The 22232-nt window shown below is 35.9% G+C and overlaps 1 protein-coding gene across 4 annotated transcripts in view; it reads left to right on the top strand.

Annotated features, from left to right (window-relative positions):
- ctnnd2a (catenin (cadherin-associated protein), delta 2a) overlaps positions 1-22232 on the top strand; it is a 315486-nt gene that overhangs the window by 207703 nt on the left and 85551 nt on the right. For all 4 annotated transcript variants that reach the window (XM_066721567.1, XM_066721557.1, XM_066721537.1 and 1 more), the window contains 2 exons: positions 1304-1436; positions 11274-11487. In XM_066721567.1, the coding sequence (XP_066577664.1) occupies positions 1304-1436; positions 11274-11487 (347 nt within the window). The remainder of the gene's footprint in view (positions 1-1303; positions 1437-11273; positions 11488-22232) is intronic.

Here is a 22232-nt window from a genome sequence, read left to right as displayed (position 1 = left end):
CAGTATATTTATTTTTTAATAGATTTTCTTACCCTATTTATCTTATTTTGTATATTGGAATTTATCACAGTAATGAATTTGAGTCTTTACAGTAACATTTGTGATGTAGGAGATGGGGATTGAGGAACCTCTTGGGACTTGGGATAATGTGTTTGTGGCAACTTGTTAACTTGAAGTGTTTCCTAAATGTAACATCAGTCTTTAAGGTCTGGAAGGGTGTGTGTTTATAAATGCTTTGTCATGGGTACATTTAACTTTAGAAAAATACATAATTACAACTCTTTTTATTCCATGTTTGAAATAAATGACTGTAAGGAGCTCTTATGATACATCATTTGCTGTAACCTTTTGCAAAATCCATATGTATGAGATTCAAAATGTCTTAAATAACCTCAAAAGGCAGGGACATATTACACAGATGTCTGTACTTTTGTTCCCCTCAGATTCAGTTCCCCACTTACAAATAATAATTATATTTTATAATATCTATTTAATATATTTTCAATAGTTTTAATATATTTATGTACAACTTAAAGATTATTGGTGTGCTCTCAGTGAACACATCATTATGCCTTTACCTCCCCCAGTATTGTGCTCACTAAATTAAATTCCAGTTTACCTCAAGCAAGACATTAAGTTAATATTGATGATGACTTATGATATTTTTTGTTAATAAAATACATAAATGGCCTGTAAATATCACACATGAAGATATTATACTGAAACAATAACATTACATTACACTGCATCTCCCTTGAATTAAACCATCCACTATGTTTTTTTTTATCTGAATGGATTATTTCTCTCTTTTTGAAATGTTGCATTTCTATTTTGTCACTGGCCATTTGGTCATGTTAGTCTGTCCCTGATTAACTTGCTGTTATGGTTATAAGTTAAATAAACTGAAAGTTTAGTGACTATTCAGACTTTTACTTTTTTGTTTTGATTGTTTTTAAACTTGAAAGTGAAAATACACAAATGGAAAGTTACATACATTCAAACAAACAAGAACTGTAAGAATAGAATAACAGATTACTGCAGAGGTCCCCAGATATCATGTAAATGTTTTCCCAAGCATTGTCTCCACCAGTTTTAAACCTGCTTCATTATTTATGAAAAGGGCAACATCTCAAACAATACAAAAATAAGAGTAAGAGCGTAAGGTTCCAGATGTACAAATTATGTAGATATTTTAATGTCTTATGTTTTGTTATTTAAGAATTTATTTTTAATTTAAACAAAGAGCTTTTTTCCATTGGAGCCTGTTTTGATTAAACACCCTGTGTCTCTCTCTCTGTGTTAGGGAGTTTGGCTGGCGAGACCCGGAGCTCCCCGAAGTCATCCAGATGTTGCAGCACCAGTTTCCGTCAGTGCAGTCCAACGCAGCGGCCTACCTGCAGCACCTCTGCTTCGGAGACAACAAGATCAAATCAGAGGTACCAAAGCACAGTGCTATATTTCTATTGGCCTGTGGTGAATGTGTGCATTTCAGTGACATCGATTTTAAACATGTAACAAAACAGACATACAGTACAAGTATCTGTTTGACAAAACCAAAACACAGAAATGTCAATTGTAAAATCGTAAAATTGTGTAGGGTGTTTCCAGTTTTTAAAAACATTTGTCCTTGCAGAAATAAAACAACATAGTCACCCACTGATATGTTAAGTAGGCATTTATTGATGGGGCTTCTGATGATTTAAGGAAATGTTTTCATGTTATGTACATAACTACATACACAAAGACAAGACAGGCAGGCAGGCATGCAGACAGACATGCATATAGATTGCATTTAGTACAGGTAATGACGATGTAATTAACAAATTATGTGCAGTTTTCTAATGCTTTAATGTGTAAGGTTCACACTCAGGGTAGTATTTTATTTTATTAATATCCCATTAACACAACATTTTATAGTGATACAACAATAAAGAAGTGAATAAAAGCAGAGTACAGAATTTAAAGAAGACCCAAACACATTCATACTCAATCTGACACTGAGCTAAAAAACTTCCCTAAAATACATGCATACATTCATACATAATTTAAAGCCATGTCAATACAGCAGAAGTGCTGTTCGCTGAATCAGCATCAACCCTCATGCCACTGCTCAGTACATAATTCACAAGCTGTATTACTTTTAATGAACTCACATGTTATTATTACCAGATCCATCATTCGTCTAGTGCAATCTCACACAGGTAATGGTGTTTTGAACTGTAGATCTCTTATTACACAGAAATGGCTAATGTGGGCTTTAAAAGTAAAGTGAAATGAGTTCAAAATAAACTAAAGGTGTAATTGCCTTATTCATGTAGAAAACCCTCATAGTAGGACACGGGAGCAGTGACATTATTAAAATATATTGGAACTACATTTACACATTTTCAAATATTCTACATCCAACAGGTTTTATATGTAACCTTTAATTATCAATTTCTTAATACCTGGAACCATTTCCAGTGTAATCAATTAAGCAGGTGATTTGTGCAATTAAGTTATGTAGAGATTTCTTATAAAGAAAATGAGCTACCCTTTTCAGCCATCAATGATCAATGAATTTCCTTAATTGAAGTTAATTGCTTAATTGATCATTAAATGTGGTCCCAGTCTATTGAAATTAGCGATTTAGGGTGACTGAAAAAACTTACTGGATAGGGGCTCTCCTGGACTGTGTTTTGGCACTGCTGTTCTAGATGATTTGCTGAAGGAATTCCCCATGTTTGGGCAGGTTTGGATTTAGGTTTTTGTCTGTCTGGCTCTGTACAGGTTGAAGGGTCTATTGAAAATGGATGGATGATTGTTTTTTGTTGTTGTTGTTGTTTATATTGCCAATAGCATAAAGTAGAATACCATGAAGACCCATAAGGAAACTGACTAAAGAACCATGTAGAGCATTCTATTAGTGAGAAAATAAAGTTGTACAATATCCAGAACTCGAAATATCGAGATTTTAAAATCTACCAAAGTATATAATGTACAGGCGTGGCCAAAAGTATTGTTACCCTTCCACTTAAAAAAAAAAAAAAAACTCACAATTTTAAGTAGAAATTGACAAAAGTACTTGGTATCCACCATTCTTTATTTCACATTCTATAGAACAGAAACTTTGCTATTGATTTATGACGTAACATATTACTTTAAATAGTAAAAAAAAATGAAAATGGCACGGACAAATATATTGGGACCCTTAACCTAATATTTAGTTGCACAGCCTTTAGAGACAATAACTGCAATCAAGCGCTGTCTGTAGCTCTGAATGAGATTTCTACACTTATCGACTGCTAGTTTGTCCCACTCTTCTTGAGCAAACCACGCCAGTTCTCTCAGGGTTGATGGGTGCCTTTTCCCAGCTGCGAGTTAGAGCTCTTTCCTTAGATGTTCAATGGGATTTAGATCAGGACTCATAGGAGACCACTTCAGAACGGTCCAGTGTTTTCTTCTCATTCATTCTTGAGTGCTTTTTGAGGTATGTTTCGGGTCATTATCCAGCTGGAGGACCCATGACCTGCGACTGAGACACAGCTTTCTGACACTGGGCAGTATGTTTCACTCCAAAATGCTTTGATAGTCTTTTGATTTCATCATGCCCTGCACAGATTCAAGGCACCCAGTGCAAGAGGCAGCAAAGCAACCCCAAAACATCACTGAGCTTCCTCCGTGTTTCACAGTCGGGATGGTGTAGCTTTCTTTGAAAACTTCAATTTTTCCTGTAAACATGGACTTGTTGTGATTTACCAAAAAGCTCTACTTTTGTTTCGCCTGTCCAAAGGACATTCTCCCAGACAGTCTGTGGCTTGTCCACATACATTTTGGCAAACAGTCGGGCTTTTGCATTTCTCTCTTAGAGAGAGGTATTCTACCATGGAGCCCATTTTCTTTCAGACTGCGACGGATGGTGAGACTTGAAACTGTTGCACCTTGAGCTTGAACGTCGGCTTGGATCAGTTTTGAGGTTTTCCTTGGTTCTTTCTCCACCATTCGAACAATCCTTCTCTTCATTCTTGTGTCAATTTTCCTCTTGCGGCCACATTCAGGGATGTTGGCTACAGTCCCATGGGCCTTAAACTTCTTAATAATATTGGCAACAGTGCTCACAGGAACATCAAGCTCTATAGAGATGGTCTTGTAGGACCATGCTTGGCTATTACCTTCTTTCTAACCTCCTCAAACAACTCTCTGGTTTTCCTTCTCTTTTCCATGTTCAGTGTGATACACACAGTGACACAAAACAGTCAAGTGAGTACTTTTCTCCATTTAAACTGGATGAATGAGTGATTATGTGATAGAAGACACCTGCGATACTAATTTAAAGAAAATGGTCTGCTTGAGGAATCACTACAATACAATTATTTCATATTACTTCTAAAGGGTGTCAATAATATTGTCCAGGCCATTTTAGAATGTCTTTATATAATAAGCAACAATTCAGTTATTTTCACAGTTTTTTTGTTTTGTTCCACTGCAATCCAAAGACATGCATGTATGGATGACAAAATATCTTTTAATTTCAACACTTTTCAGGGCAAATAGTGCATTATTTGAATAAAATGCACGGGTACCAATATTGTTGGCCACATCTGTATGTACAAGAGGCACCAGTTTAATTTAATCCTTTTTGTTGTTAATGAAATCCTGAAACACCTCAAATTTTGAATTGGCTATAATTGACAATTGACCTATCATTACTAGGAGATAATTTATAATTATACAGTAGGTGATTTTTTGATTACTTAATTATTTTTTAGATTAGTTCCTTTGGATAACCTGAATGACTTCTTGAGGTTTCATAATGAAAACCACATACTTATGTAATTTGAATTACTTGTACATTTCAAAGGGACTTAAGATATTGCATTTAAATAATGCCTCTACTTATAATTTTCAAATAAATTGTGTAAATATATTTTTTAATGAATGCATGTTGTATTAGGAAAATAAACAAATTAATTACAATTGCATTGGCACTGATGATGAAAATGATCAGTCTACCACATTTTTAATTAGTTCAACCTAGAGTTTCCTCTCTACTGTCCAATAAGTTTCAATTAGAAAATGCTGTGTATGTCTTTGTGTGCGAATGAGGTATAAAAGGTTGTTTGCAGGGAAATGTTTAAGAGGCACAGATACAGTCTTGTTTGTCTCATAGTCTGTCTAAACTCTGCAGGATAAATAAACATCATGTATCACGGTGACAATGCTATGGGTTGAATTATGTGAATCTTTTAATTTAGCCATTTTGACTGCATAGTTCTTTTGTGGCTTAGAGATAATTTGTATTAACATTTCTCTTGGAAATATCAGTGGCTTATTTATTTTTTTGACAAATACACAAACATAACTGTATCTCTTTTCTGGAGATTTACAAAAATTGCTCTATACTGCTGTATTAATTTATATTTCATGTCCCATATTGTGAGCCATTATTGCTGAATTTTATAATGCCTCCCTCCCCAGCACACTTGTTAGTATCTTCTAATAGTGTAGCCACACACACAAAAACAAAGAAACAAATATATTGACATGTGTTTCAGGCACCTGGAACCAATAATTGTTTCCCTAAGGATTAATGGTTTGTCAGGCAGTGGAAATTAAACTGAAAGAATAAATCTGTCTGCCTCTGAACAAAAACAAGCAAATGAGAAATCAACAGTCAGCCATTAAGTGTTGTCCCCATGGTAACAGTGGTAATAAATAAGCAAACAGTGAAGTTAAATAATTAATTCCGAAGTGTGTTGAACAGCATAGTATAAATATATATGTATATGAAAACAATACAAAATAAATGTCTCCATATTAATCATGTTTGAATTAGGAGGGAGGGGATAATGCAAATTCTGTTGAAGAATAGTTGTTAGGCGTCTATAGATGACAAGTGTCTATAAATTCAGTTTTGGTCCTTTCAAAGATTAGACATCCAAGTATGATTGTTAACCAGCTCAGATGTCCTTCAGTATGCAGCAACATCCAACCTAATGAACACCTGAATTAATTTCAGCGATCCCGGGTTTCAAACAACCACTTTCCTTTGTTCCCTCTGATTTTATGGCTGGATCCGTTACTGTTGCATTCAAAGTCTGGGGCGCAGGCCAATTGGGTAGATGAGATGTGACCATAAAAACAGAGTTGTACTGCTTACAAAAACACAGTCCCAAATCCAAGATCCATGGGACGCATAAGGCTTAACATGTATAGCCTTGAAAAGGTGTAGGAAGATCACATATTATGTTTTGTCTGACACTTTTATAAATGAGCATAAAAGAGCAAAAACAATTAAAGTTTTGGGATACCAAAGCATAGGAGTTTATCTGATGCAGAAATGAAAGTGCAAGAGCAGTACAACAGTTAGTGGATGTGAGACATGACCAAATTTTGATGTTTGGGTGCAGCAGTCTGAACAGGCAGTTTTTGAGGAGACTCTGGAAGGGTTTAAGACATGCTTCATGGTTAGCTGGATCTAGCAGGGTGGGATGAGGGAGAAGAAGGAGGAGACACTGAAAACAGGAGAGCGAGGATAAGGTAACGGTACTCAGCTAGCAGAGGTACAGCGAAGGAAACAGTAGAAGATATATAGGGAGAGACAAGAGACTGAAGGTGGGGCGGGGGTGGGTTGGCAGAGGTCTGAGGTAAGTGCACAGACAGGACATTATATTTATTATTGGATCCCATCCATGCAGCAGTTTTCAAGTTCATGTCCTTCTTTTGTTGCTTTGCCTTTCTTTGTGTTTCTGTTAAACACTGCACTGGGCTTACTCAGCTCTTTTGATGTGCCAAGATCTCTGAATGTCCCCTTAAGTTCGATTCTTTAAATGTCACTCTGACTGTAGTTACGTCCAATGGCCTTTTGGATTTTCTATTGGAGAACTAAAATATTGCTAATTTGGGGAACTGCAAAAACAATAATACGCCATTTAAGTGCTTTACCATTGTGCCAGAATACGTTTTATATCTATTATTTTAGTATTATTGAATATGTGAAAAATAAATTTGCATGGTTAGAGTAGTTGTAAAATTCAGTGCTGGTCCTGAACTTCATGCAGAACATTTATATTCCATTTATGTCTCCCAATAACTGCATATATTTCCATATTACTGAAGTAATTCTGGAATATTGTTTTAAGTCAAGTTTAACATATTTATTATGTTACAGTTATGAAACACTGTTTTATCACATACTGTACTGCTGATATTATATGATGATTTTTATGAAGATTTTGTTACTAGATTTATTAGGGTACAGCTAATAATTAGTTTATCAGCTGTCAAAATGGGTTGTAAAAGGCTTAATGTTATAGTGACCTACATTGCAAACCTCTGTGCAATTGGGTATGTACCTTTATTTACCATATCTATATAAACTAATTTATTGATAGTCACACATTGATAAAATAGGTTTTTCTTATAATTTCCAAAGACTGTGTTTTGTTATTATTTGTTATAGTATGAACACTACATTAACAAACAATTATGATATCTATCTATCAATAATGAAATGCTAATTGTTAGAAAGTTATTGTTTGAGCATTTCATGTAACGTATTCTTAACTGAATTACATTTTATTTTTTATTAAATGTGTTTGAGTTTTAAAGTGAGCCATTTCATTTGATTTGAAATAGAGATGTAACAATAAATGTAGACATTTCAAGGCAAAATTCGACCCAAACACAATTCAAATTTACAACAGCATTTACTTTTCAACGTGATTCTTCTACTCAGTGAAAACCATTTGGTAGCCTACTAGTTTTGTAACTTACAGAAGCTGGGCCAGTTAATGACCTTAACCCATGTTTCTCATAAAACTTTAGTTACGTTGATTGCACAGACCAGCAAAGTTTAGACACTGTTTTCCCGTTATGAAAGACATATAAGTATAGAGCAAAGAGAAAAAGCCAGTCAGTATTATCAAAAGGTTCACAATGGGGTGATTGGTAGTATGGGTGTGGTTTACTTCTTTCTGAAAGGATATTCAGAAATAATTCATCTCCAAAAGTAAATTAAAAATACATTTAAACATGAAAACCTCTCAGCTGGTCATTTGTACATAACAATGAAACAAAAATGTTTCTTCAGTGCAAGCATGTTCACATTGACATTTCATAAATAATGTGATGTAACAATTATAAGTCACTCTGGATAAGGGCGTCTGCTACCAAATACAGACAGACACATTTAAAAATATACCAATGACTCAACATGAAACATGAAAGCCAACTCTTTCCTGAAATGTAACTGGACTTGGAATTGTTGCTGTCATGGATATATTCTGCACTTAAACACTTGCATATAATAACCTGTGCATGGTGTCGGACTATGCGATGAAAACCCTTAATTGATCTACAATATTATGCTTAAACCAGAAGTATACTGCCTCTTCCCTTTGTCATATCTACATGAGCCCTGACATATATCATGATCTTACCTTGTATAAAAAGAAAAAACAAGTCACAGTCTTCTCCCAACAAAAGGAACTGCAGCAAGCTTACACACTGTCCAGGTGGCTATTGTGGGGAACTCCAGAAGGAGCTCTCAGGAGATCGGATGACAAAGCAGCAGTCAGGTCTCCTTACTGTAGAGCTCTGTAGAATAATGATTAGGGCAGCATATTACTCAGACAGCAAAGTGCTGATTTTTATGGCCTTTCCCAGACAGCCGTGCATTGTAGAGACGGCTTGACTACATCAGGTCCAAACTATTTATAGTGACTAGCAATATAGGTTGGCCTCCACCCCCCTCTTCTTTCATTTCACTGCTATGTCTGGCTAAAGTTCAAATTTATTACACATTTTCAGGAGAAAACACATCTGTCAATAACAATGTGTTCCTCTGCTGTAATAATTACACGATACGTTGGTGGTGGGAGAGTGTGCACATTAAATGGCACCCTTTCTCTACAGGACAAGATTTAATTAGGGGTTATTGTATTTGAAGGTTAAACAGACATATATTAGGTTTAGGAACCAATTAACTTCCTGCTTTGATTACAAAGCTGGCAGCCTGAAACAAATATAAATGTATTCCGCCTGCACTGAGTGAGTAACATACCTGCAGACATGTTCAGAATAAAATCTGGTCACATTTATTTCCTACCTTTTATGTAGTGTTTTATTTTCTGATGGTATCTTACTTAATGGGCTTTTAAATCTCTATCAGAGTAATGAAATACAATCTCATAAACATAAACATTAGCTGCATTTACATTCACGTTTAATCCTCCTTCTTGTCACACTATTTACGTGGATTCAGTACATGACACACACTAATGACGCAGATTGTGCGTGTTACGCGATTCCACGTTGGAAACAAGGGAGAGGCTTGAAAGTCAACCCACAACATGATAAATGAGAGCTAATCAGCCAGATGAAGACATGGCAACTACTTCAAAAGCTCGTGAGACTTTAATGGAATAATGCATTAATGAAATAATAACCCCCAGGTAAATATAAAGTGAAAACACTCTGAGAATGAATTTTTATGTTTGTGTGCGTGTGAAAGGACAGCGGACTCTTTATTAAAATGTTATCTGAGAAGTAACTGAGCAAGAAGTATGTGTATATGTTAAGCAATAGGCTTTATACTTTAGCATATTTTGTTGCTTTTAGAAATAATACTGATTCCTTTGAGTATGGACCCTATGATGTTTTATTCTTTTTGGCTTTATCATACAGTGATTCACACAGCGCTCATCGTGTAAACACACGGCCTTATCTTGGCAGGACTGATTAAACACCTTTCCTCTCTGCCCCAGTAACCAGCAGTAGACATAGAGCTCATACAGGCCAACACAGTCAATACTATGAATGGAAAGAGATGAGAGCTGACATGTTTTGTACATTCATACTACTACTACTATGATTATAATAATAGTAATAATGTTTTTGTCCAACTTCTTACATTGGGCTACATTGTGTTAACTACAAGCCTTCTGCATCCAGTAGTTAGATTTTCTTCTTAGTCCAGTGTAACACCTAGTGCAAAGTACAAGTGCTGTGTTTCTACGCTTTTCACTGTATGAATGCAAGTGCTGCGAAGTGGAAGAATTGAACAAGGAGTGATGTGAAATCTACAGTGATGTTAACCATGCTCACATCCTGATCAGTACCCCTTTTTTTGAGGAGAGTTATGAAATCAAGGTGTAAAATAATTTCTTACAAAAAATGTAATTGAGGTGATTAAACAGAGGACCAAAAATAGGTGTCAGTGTGTGAGCCTTGCCTACGACCATATTGTCCTGGTCTGAAAAATGGCCATCCTTGAAGCTGACAAGTTATCTTTATTTGATTCTGATGGGGTCCTAATGAAGAAACATGCATCAGTGTCTTTTTTCCCGTCCTATAACCTTTTTCAGTGTTCACATTTGCTACATAATTTGACTATCATGACAGTAGCATTTAGATGGATTCATACTGGGCAATATAACAAGCTAATTTGACCACCATTTGATTTACAGCAGCAGGTTTGTAAAACCATCTTAATTGGGAGAAAGGTAGAGAACAATATTATTGATTTGTTTTGGCACATTTTGCGGAACAGTACATCTGCTGGGTTTTGGCATTACATGCAGATGCCCGTCAGTGTTCATTCACAGCAGCTAATCACATTTTAATTTGAGGAGTTGTACTGCTTTTGTGTGTGTGTGTGTGTGTGTGTGTTTGTTTTGTTTTCATAATACTTAGCATTTTATTTATGAATACATGTATTACAGAATAAATAATATATATTTATAATCTGCAGATAATGAAGGTACAGCAAAACCTACAAAAATATCTAGCAAATAAATCATTACCATCAATTCTCATATACAAGTATGCATGTTTTTGGTATGGGACTATTTAGCAGTTGGGGAAATAAACAAAAAATCTTAGTTTGCATTCACAATAATCATATATATATATATATATATATATATATATAAATATATATAAATATATAGTAAATTATATCATATTAATTCAAGTACATTTCACATAATAATATATGCAGTTCCCAACATTCTTTGCTGAATTACTGCTTTAGTGCATCAATACATTAATATTAATTTTAGTCAATAAAGTGTAGACTAAAGACTTCAGGCCATAAAAAATAATTTGAACAATCTGAGCCTCTACTCAGTGCCTAGACTTTGCCACATTCCTGCTTTTCTTTTGTTCTTTCTTAATGGATGGACTGAAGACCTCATACCGCAGCTCCTAAGCAAACAAATGAACAACAACTTTATGCAATGACGGCAGTACTCAAATAAAACTAAATTATCAAATATCTTTGGTTTTGGCAGATACGGAGACAAGGGGGCATTCAGCTCCTTGTGGACCTGCTGGACCACCGCATGACCGAGGTGCACAGGAGTGCTTGTGGAGCCCTGAGGAATCTCGTGTACGGGAAGGCAAACGATGACAACAAGATCGCCTTGAAAAACTGCGGCGGGATTCCAGCGCTGGTCCGGCTGTTACGGAAGACTACTGACGTGGAGATCAGGGAGCTGGTTACAGGTGAGCCCTGCGTTCAAGAGCTGCTAGAGTGAATGTACATAGTAAGGCTAGAGAAATCTTATCAAAGTCCATCCATCCCTCCATTTCCAAAACCGCTTATCCTGGTGAGGGTCGCGGGGCTTATCAAAGTCATGCTTACTAATTAATTATCAAGACTAGATTTTCCAAAGGCAACGTGTGGAAACAGCTGAATTAGGACAAATAAATAAATATGTTGTGTATTTACTGTCCCTGACTAGGCCCAGTAATTCCCCACTCCTTACTAATAACATGCAATTGATGTATAATATAGCAAGATATATTTCTCATATATTGGAGACCAGTGGATACACAAGGTTGATTGTGTTCTATACTCAGTTTAGGTGACCTGCATCAAATACCAGCTCATCTCACTAGTGCAGTGATTTCAGTGTAGTCTTTTGTGAACCTCGGTCCACTTCTCAGAACCTCCACTTGTACAATAAAAGACAAGAACTGAAGAAAGCAGGTGTTAAGGTCAAATGTGAATCTGTTTTGAAGAGCTGCATGAGGGTGCTTGCAGTGTTTTTCCTGGGTCTGCTCTTGGCTGTGTATAGCATCATTGTCTTCCACCTGCCCCTGCTCACTTAAAATGTCTGTTATTAAAGTAGTGTTACTTCAATCATGCATCCTGCTTGATTTATTCATGCTGTTATCTGTTACAGTATTGCAGAAGAACTCCAGAGACTAGCATAGGAGCAGACTAGAGTTGTCACAGTGTATTATGAATCCCCTAGAACAAAGCAACCAATCGCAGAGCAGCATCTAATATATGTTATCATGTGTATGAAGGTCATCTCATGCCTAGCACTCTGAGAGTTTAAAAATATAGCATAGCCATAATGTGCAAGCAGTGGCAGGATCTAACAGTCCCACTCTACAGAATAACTGTTGTTATGATATGATTGCTAGATACAAAAAGACAGATGGAATGATGGGTAACTGAGATACTAAGAGAAAGATGTTTTTTGCCCAGTGTACACCACTCAGTAACAGCATGTTAAAGTGTTTAATCTGTATTGTGTTCTGGTCTGAGGAAATATCAGGCCTAATTGTTCACAAAATTACCTGAACCAGGGTTTGAACATGCAGTGATTTGTGACAAAAACTGAGGGGGAAGTATATATGCAAGTCCAGGGGAAGGGGTTCAAATATACCTGATGGAAACCATTAAATAGTCAACTAATTTTGACCTATTACTTAGCCTTGTTTCATTAACACACTTCCATCTAATATAGGCAAGGTAGGCTTTTCTGCATAAAAACGTCCTAACTGGCTTGTTTAGCCTAGGCTGCAGCCAATCAGGGAGGTTTTATTTTGTTAGGGTGTTCAAAATTTGCAAAACGAAATGTATGTTGTGCAACACGAAGGTAGAGTTTGGGTGAGAGGGCAGATTTAAAATGACAGCAAATGGGGACGTGCTGCGAAGGGAAATTGAGTGACAGGGGCGGGTCACAGCACATCAAATTAGTAACAAGGACAGTTAAGATGATGATCTATATTTTACTGTACTGGTTTTATGTAAGATTTGGGAAATTATGTATTAAATTTTGGGACTGAATGTACAAACGCATATCAGAAGTGCGGAAATACCGTGTCCTCACTGGGGATAAAATATAATGACCAGAGTGGGGGATGAAAAAGAAGAGGGGAAAATCCTCACCATCCCCGGCGGCAAATCGCACCCAGTGTAGGCCTTAATTACTTGATAGCAATGAAGAAAGTCAAAATGTGATTGAAACACAAGCCTGCAAATAAATATTGTATATATAATATATATTATTATTATTATTATTATTATTATTATTATTATTATTATTATTATTGAGACTCTTTTCCCAAAACTATATAAATATATTGGGTGGTGCTAAACCTGCATTATACTCCAAATATATAAATATGAGTATGTCTATTAATGAATGAATAAGTAGTAAAGCATAATATTACACAGCAAGGATAACCGCACACCCAAAGCCTGAAGGCATGAAGCCCAAAAGCCCGGTGCCTTTACTATGCCCTTAGGCAGTTATTCTAGTACAAGCAACACCTTCTCATGTGGTATTCCTCCACTATTCACATTCTTGGGAGAGAACACCAGCCTTGCTTAATTTTACAGACAAATTATGATTGTTTGCCATCCTTTAAACTGAAAGAAGATATTCATGAGCTTTTCTATTCTGTCTAGCAAATTTCATACAGTACTTCTCAGCTTTTTTCAATGGAAAACATCTGAATTATTTTTATTAATGTGTTGTTTATAGGAGCAATTTGATTATGGACAGTGCAGGCATGACCTACATTTATGTTATACCATCACTATTATTTCATATCAGATGGGTCATCCTTATTTATTTTTTGTATATCCGTGCCTAAAATATTTACAGCTTTCGATTTGTTTAAACTAGGTTTAGAGCTGTGAGATTTTATTCAATCCCGTGGTATGTGTTGTAAATTAAAATGGAAAAGGAAAAAATACAGTGGGTATTATTTCTGAACCTTGAGTTTCTCTTTCACAGAGATCTATGAGTGCTAAAGGGAGAATGAGCTCTAATGTTTAGCAGTGTGGAAAATCTAAAGATTTCAATCTGACTTCTTCACACCATCATATTCTTTCACACAGTTAGCTGTGTTTTCCTCTATTCATTAATTCATTCAATTAAGCAGAGCTAGCATGAATTTAATCTCAGTTTTACCTTTATGTAGAAATGTAGCCTTTCTACAATAGCTCCTTAAATATCAGTAGCATTGTTTAATTGGATTGCATTTGCAAGGACTGAAGCATCTTGAATCAAACAAGAGATGGGAAAATTCCAACAAGATGGTGATAAAATCCCAATAAAACATACAAAGTAAACCAGATGTGCTTTAACTGCAGTATATATTTGATCCATTAAACACATTTATGATTCTTATGTTAGTCCAGCATCTTTAGCCTAAGAGAGGGATGAACTATCCACCTTAACAGGTCTTTGTTAATGGCTTGTAAAGATATTTGTGGTCTACGACACATAATAACCTTTCTATTCATTTAAAGGCATGTGATCATCACCAGTCTGCCTACCTTTTTGTTTGGGGGAAGCAAAATGCATTACGTATAAACACATTATATCACCACAGCTAGTTTCTTTGTAACTGTTTTCAAATAACCTTTCAGTTTAAAGGCTCTCAGCAATGTAGACTGGTCAAAGTACGTTTATCTTACTCCGGCCTTTCCTTGCATTGCACTGATAACTAGAATTGTATTTTGTTGACATCAATCAAGGCAGGGAGGGTGAAGGTACTGGAGCAGGAAAATCTATTCCAAGCCTTGACCTTTGAATAGGCTTCAAGGTTATCACCCTTCTCGTTTATAAAATGTGCCCTCTTCATTTTGGTCAATGTTGAGATCCGTGTGTTTCCCTCCCTTAAACAGGTCATTGTCTTTTCTCGACAGCACATTTCATGTTCAGTCTGTTTAAGGGATGGTAATTAAGTGCCATGTGTTTGGAGGCAATACTCTGAGCTCCACGCTCTGTGGAGTGACAGAATCAGTGAGAGCACTAGCATGTTCACATCTCTGTGTTTTCACTGTCCCATTTTCACACTTACATGCCTAGGGGGTCGGGGTTGGTAGACATTAACAAGAAAAACATTTGATTTCTACATACTTACCATGACTCAGTAGTTAACTGTCGTTATTAGATTGCAAGCTATTCCTGAGGTGATATCTGATTTTAACACATAAATAGATGTAATTTCTCTAGCAGAAAACAGAATGTTTCTATTGTCTCCCATATTCAGGCCAATCATTTGAAGTTATTGGTTTTGAAAGAAAACATTTGTTTTAAAGGCTTAAATCCACATGGTAGACACAAGCACTGAGGCAAATGTATTTTCTATAGGTCACTTAAACCCAAAGGACTCAGTGAGGGCTATATATTTAATATCTGGACTCCTGCTTAAATTAAAATAAAATCAAGAAAGCAGTATCTGTTCAGTTTCTTGTTTGCCCTGGCTCATATATTCACATATATTTTATAATTTAAAAATAATAAAATCTGTGTAGTTTATTGTAGTGGAGGAAGAGAATAAGTTTACCACCTATTCTTGGATATTAGCCCAGCTTTAATAATGCTTAAGGAAGTCCATAGTGATGCTCAATCTTCCAGCTGAAACTCTCAAGTCTAGGTGAGTGAAATGGGAGTATTGAATTCCTAATTCAAAGGATGAACATCCCTCTCTAATCTTGGTTGAATCTCTGTCTCTCCCCCTTATTTCTTTGTGCATTTTTCTCACCTGTTCAAGTTTCTCTGGCCAGCACTAATATAGCTGATAATAAAGAGAATGGCAATCTCCAAGAATTTTGACCCAAAAATGAATAAATAAATAAATAATAATAATAATAAAAAAAAAAAAATATATATATATATATATATATATATATATATATATATATTTTTTTTTTTTTTTTTTTCAGAAAACTTGGAATTTAGTGCTGTACAATGATGCAATATAACTATCATCATTGTGTATTTTTTCTTCTACAAATCTCAGATATTAGCTCAATCGCTTTGACATGCTGGTATCGTATAAGGCCACAGGACAGATCTACCCCCACTCTTACAGGTTGAATTGTGTTAAATATGATGGCACCATTTTGAATTAATGACATTTTTAAATAGTAATATTTAACTACACTAATATCATATAACTACACATATATTGGATATTGTACAGGTTGTGTTATTTGTAAGCAATTGATACAGGGTTTGTTTATACAATGACTGATATTGATTATTTCCTAAGGTAGTTACTTGTTTACTGAAGATGCACTGAGGACGGATATATTAAGGAGATATTTGTTTGTATGTTTGTCTTTATTATATCAAAGAAAATTAACATACAAATGAGAAAAGTGATACAACATGGGGTACACAAAACGACTCCTATCACAAATTAATCAGACACACCTGCTCATACATAGAGGAATTGAAACTTCTCATTGTCTAATAAGTGTGCAAATCAGCGTTACAGTACCTTGTGCATGAATGTACTTAAAGTGTTCAGAATAAGTGGAAAATGCCAGCTGTCAGCATACTAAGATTCTAGGTGCAGTGTCAGGCTATTTCAGCCTCCCTTGCTACTTGAAAGGCAAATTAGTTTGTTTTCTATTCTCCTGCAGTGACGCTTCTTATCCTGATGTAAAAGCCAATAGCGGCTTGTCAGTGGTAATAAATGAGTTATCCTCCTCTTTCACAATTTTGTAAAGATCTTGGTCCCAACATACCCCTGAGTAAATGTCATGTTCCATATATACGATTTTTTTCTGTGTTTGAAATGCTGGGTTTGGAGACCAGTATGTTGTGTTCAGCACATCGGCGCTATCTGGAAAAAAAATCCAATACCCTGCACCTCTTTCATAGCCGTGGTTAGTTTGTAAATTTAAGTGAACCTAGTGTTTCACCTCCAGACATTTACAACTTTTTATCTTTAACATATGTAATTCCAACTCCACAGGCAGAAAAAAGAAAATCCATAGTGCTAGACCAAATCAGATTTACTAGACCATATTCGAACGTTGGTGTGAAAGCTTTCCCGATACCAAAACAAAAGGGAGAAAAAGGCCTTCGTAATTAAACTTACTGTAATAACTGGGAATCCTTATTGACTTACTCATCCAGAATGAAACCGGTCAATATGGACTTCGGATTTACGAAAACCACTGAATTTGCCTGGGGCTGGTTTTAACACAGTGAGACCTTCTAAGCAGGTTGTTGTTCAGGCCTGATACTAATCATAATCCATTGGTAAGGTAAAACAGGATAATGTCTGGTCACTATTAGGTAAGTGATTTTGTAAATGGTAAGATATTATGTAGCAGATTTATTAAGGTTGTTTCTCAGTTGTGCTTTGTTAATCCATGTTTTATCCATTTCTTTTATGTTTTAATTGAAACATTTTGAATTATTTAATTTTTTTCTTCATCACATGAAATACCTTATAGAGGCATTTTGATATTATTTAAATGTATTTTAAATTTTATTATATTATATTATATTATTTTTCTTTACTTATTCTGAATATAATAATTCTCTGGTAGAGCAAGACTTTGCATTTTATTTGTGGTACAGAGTAAAGGCATTTATTGCAAACTTTCAGTCAAAATGAAACAAAAGGCCAATATGTCATGTGTGTCGTGGTACTGGATAAAATATGAAGATTCTTGTGTGATAAGAAACATCTTATGCAAATATGTATTCACCCATTCTATAGTAAAATAGTTACAATGTAGGTAACATGTATCTACTTATGATGTTACTTATTATGTCTGTATGTAAAATTACAGTAACACTTTACATTATGACACTAAATGTAAAATGTAACCCTAGCACAGTAAAAACATTGTAACCATGCACAATTAATGTGTAAATAGGTGTAATTACACCGGTAGTTACCAGGTTATTACACTGTAAATACACAGTACAATTACATAACAAAATACATAGTTATACATTACCTAGATTACAACTATACATACATTATATTATACTGTACTATACATGCTAGTGCATAGCTTATTATTCAGCACTTACACCCAAAAAGTGTCTACACAGCCCAGCTCCCAACCTCCATTATTTTTTGAACACTGGCATCCATGCACATAAGTTTGAATATTTAGGTGTAGGAACATCGTGAATCAACAGGTCTTGCTTGAGTGCTGAGGCTTTGTGCGATTTACTGAGCCAAGCTATATTGCAGTAGTCAAAACACGGAAACAATATCCTTGCAAAAATCAAGCAACACAGAGCGAGTGCGTAAAGGAGAACCTGCAGATTTTATAACTTGTCTTGTTTTGGAAAGATAATAGATCATTAAAAGACACAAAATAAGTTTGGAGCAGCTCCATTAGCAACATTTCCAGCTAAACAATTAGAAAATATGTTATTTCAAGAATCTGACAGTGGGTAGATACAGAGGATAGGATGACAGAGGATATTGTCATTAGATGAGAAGTGGCTACCTGACAAGCCCCAGTTGGATTCTGAAGTGAATTATTACTTCCTGCATTACAATATTTTGACAGGATTAATCTTTTTTGATGAATTAGGTTTTTTCATTTGGAGTTTAAAGGGTTAATGAGAAGTGTCACCCTTAGGGGAGTTGGAGAACTGAAGAGTATAAGGAAATGTTCAAACATCAAGTTTTAAAGTCAGGTGAAGATGACAGATGTGCTGACCCTAATATTACCTTTGTGTTTTGGGCTGAGGATCTGTGTCTTAGACAGACAGAGCCCCCTCTTGCAGAGTTAGTAATATCAGGTTACATCTATATTCCCTGCTGTGTGCTGTTGATCAATGTCAAAGAAAACACCTTCAAGCTATGGCTCAATATGTGGAAGGTAGGCTGTATATATAAGTATACAACTGTAAACTGAAAATGAATGTATGGAGGCCAGTCATGGAAAACAAGTAGTAGTAGAAAAATAGTAGTCAAGTAAAAAAATAAACATACTTAATAAGCCCCATGCAGCCAGGGAAGTAAGGATGAGATCACCAGGCAGAATGCTTTTTTCACTGTGATTGTAATCAGGAAAAATTACTTCCAGAGGCTTTGAATTACTGAAAGCAGTAATGAAAATGTGAGTGGCAAGCATTCAAGGTCAACTTCGTCAACACCGAAGGTTTGTTCTGTCAACGATTAATCTGTGGCTTATGGAGAGCTGTGTTAATACAAGCCACCATTTAGCTGCTCCTGTACCCAGCTGTGCTAGTGTGTTTTTGCCTTTGACTGTGATACAGTGCTACATGTTTATTCAGACCCGCAATCGACTGCAACACTTTGAAGCTGACATGCCAGCACTCTAATTGGCTACAGGGCGAAGGCTTCAGCCAAGATACCCACAGTTCAGCCACGGTAAACAGTTAATCAATGTCCTCTTGTGCTCCTTGGTGTTTCTTAACACACAGATATGCATCAGGTTTGACTCGAATGACTTTATTATGGAGTGTGTGGTGGTGTTAATAAGGCTAAAATACACTATATAACTAAATGACCAGTTGAAATTTGACAATTATATTTGGATGGATAGAGACGGACCAAACATGATTTTTACAAGCATTACAGTTTGGGTCAGTGCAGGGTTTATACCTTTCTGTTCCATTAATCTTGGTTTTCTTTAGAAAAAAAACAAATGCTGGCGAATCATTGTTGACAGTGGGTGGTTGTGGTTGTGGTTGCAGTAGGGGTTGGGCCTTTTAACAATGTGGTAAGGTTGTTGTGCTGTGGCATGGGAGGCCAGGGTTCGAATCTCGCCATGGCTAGAGTCCCCCAGAATATCATAATAGTTTTTTTGTTATTTACTTTTTCCTCAACGTTCACACTATTGTTTGGCCAGACGACAAATATTTCAGCAGGAAACCATTAAATAATATATATGATTCACCTACGTCAACACATTTTTACCTTTTATTTAGTCTTGTTTCAGTAACACACTTCCATCTAGTACAGTCAGGCTAGGCTTTTCTGCATGAAAACTACATAACTGGCTTGCTTATCATGGGCAACTGAACAGTTCCGACTATACCACAGTAAGGAACAAAGCTCAGCAGAAGGGCGATTTCAAAAGAGGTAGAAATCATATACAGAAATGAATAATTCCCTGTGTTTAGGCAGCATTAGGATATCTGTATTTTAATATGATGTCTAGTAAACATTTGTGTAAAAATGTTTAGCTATATTATCAATTTAATTAAATGTAATGGTTAAACATCAGGTGATGGCAACAGTTTACTATCCAATAAGTCCAAGCTCATTTTCATTACACTACTCCGCTGATATTTAAAGGAAAATGTAATGGAAGCTATAGCTATAGAGAGCCAGTTCAAAAAAACAGCGAATGAGGACGTGATGTGATTGAGCGACACAACAGGCGGCGGGTCACAGCGCAGCACCACAACAACAAAAGGCCGATCAGCGATAAGGACAGTTAAGAAGATTATTTATATTTTACTGTACTGGTCTTATGTAAGATTTCGGAAATTACTTATTCAATTCTGAGACTGAAAGTACAAAACCAAATAAAATATAACAACCAGAGGGGGGGATAAAAAAAAGCATAAGGGGGAAAATCCTCACCATCTCCAGCGGCAAATCGCATATATATAGTGTGTGTGTGTGCAATGAAACTTAGTGCTTTATTGTGAGGTTTTATTTGTTGTCATCCCGCCCCCCCCCGCCCCCCCATTGTTCCAAGCTGTATAATATGGCTTTGGATTTTAAATAAAATGAGAGTAATCCAAACTTTTGTTTCAAATGACTGAACTGGAGACATTAGCTGTTTTATCTCAAATCGCTGTGAATGTTTCACAGTGACTGCACAGCTAATCACAACCTTTTATTGAGGGACAATTTATTATGCTATACCAGGGTGTTCAGGAATAAGCCTCCACTGTGCCTTATTTAGTACTATAATGCTAAAATCTTATTAAACTTAAACTGATGTTAAAACACTTTCCTACTGAGGGTTCAGAGCGATTATGTTCATTAAAAATTTCATTTAAGGAGGAATTGCCCCCAGCCATAAATATGCTGAATGATCCATTATCTAATAAAACATATTAAGAGCTTATAAAGAATGTGTTGATAAGCGTAAAGAAAAAAGAAAAAAATAACCGTGAAGGATTAATATTCTACAGTTAGGAAATATGGGTACAGAGAAATGCCTTCTGCTGTGTGACTGAGCTAGGAGGAGAAAAAAATGACATCTCTTGTTCAGTTTATATCAATCGGCAATCACCTCTACATTGTGCTTTCTAGTAGTCCAATATAGACAAATAATGCCATAAATAGCATCACCAGGCTCAGTTTCTGGATTAAATGATACACAGTACCCATAGTATTAAACCACATGTAAAGTAGTGGTGTTTTATTGTCAACATTAATTATTTGGGTCCTCACCGTTAATAAAACATAACCTGTGTGGCAGTGGAATTGAATGTGGTAGTAATGCATAAGCTATGCCTGCTTTATTTCAGCATTACTCATTTCCTGGCATCATTAACAGTCAAGAAAAATGCCATATGTTGGGAAGTTTTGGCTTTGCAAATGCTGTGTAGTCCTGAGGATGTCTGCACAAGCATTACTTATTAAGGGCTTACATTTCGTATCTCACTAAAGTAATGAGGACTGAGGGTGTTTTTTTATCGATAGCTACTTTTGTTATAGTGAGAGAGTTTGGTAACTTTCAAATTTTTCATGAATGTTTGAGGAGAAAATCGTCTCCAAGCTGAATTTTCCCTTTGAATGTGCATATCCTGGTTTCCACACACTTTAGTTTCCTGTGGCGTTTCACACGGCTCCATTCTCCATCCCCTTCTCCGCTCTTTAATATGTGCTGTACATGCTCCCTCAGGGCCGATAGAGCAGCGTGCATCACACTGCCTTTATTGTGTTCCTGTGTTTCAGATTCCCTGGGTTTCAAAATTCATCCTTTGCTTTCATGTTTGTAATCTTCTCTTTCTGTGCCCACTTATTAAAATTGGGATGCGGGTGTTATTAAATGGGTTTTACCTGAACAGTTACAACCCTCCACTTTTTTTCTCTCCCCCATTGGGTTTGAACATTAGTTGGGGAAAAAAATACATTGTGTTTTGCTCACTCTGCAAGGATAAGCAATGTGTGCAGCTCCAAATGGAGATACTCTTTGTATCTTTTAGACCTGACCGTTTTCTTATGTAAGACAAGAATTT

This window comes from Amia ocellicauda, chromosome 2, assembly GCF_036373705.1.
Source record: "Amia ocellicauda isolate fAmiCal2 chromosome 2, fAmiCal2.hap1, whole genome shotgun sequence".
In the NCBI taxonomy this organism is placed as follows: Eukaryota; Metazoa; Chordata; class Actinopteri; order Amiiformes; family Amiidae; genus Amia; species Amia ocellicauda.
Note: the sequence above shows the minus strand (reverse complement) of the source record. Positions and strands in the feature narration are given on the sequence as shown.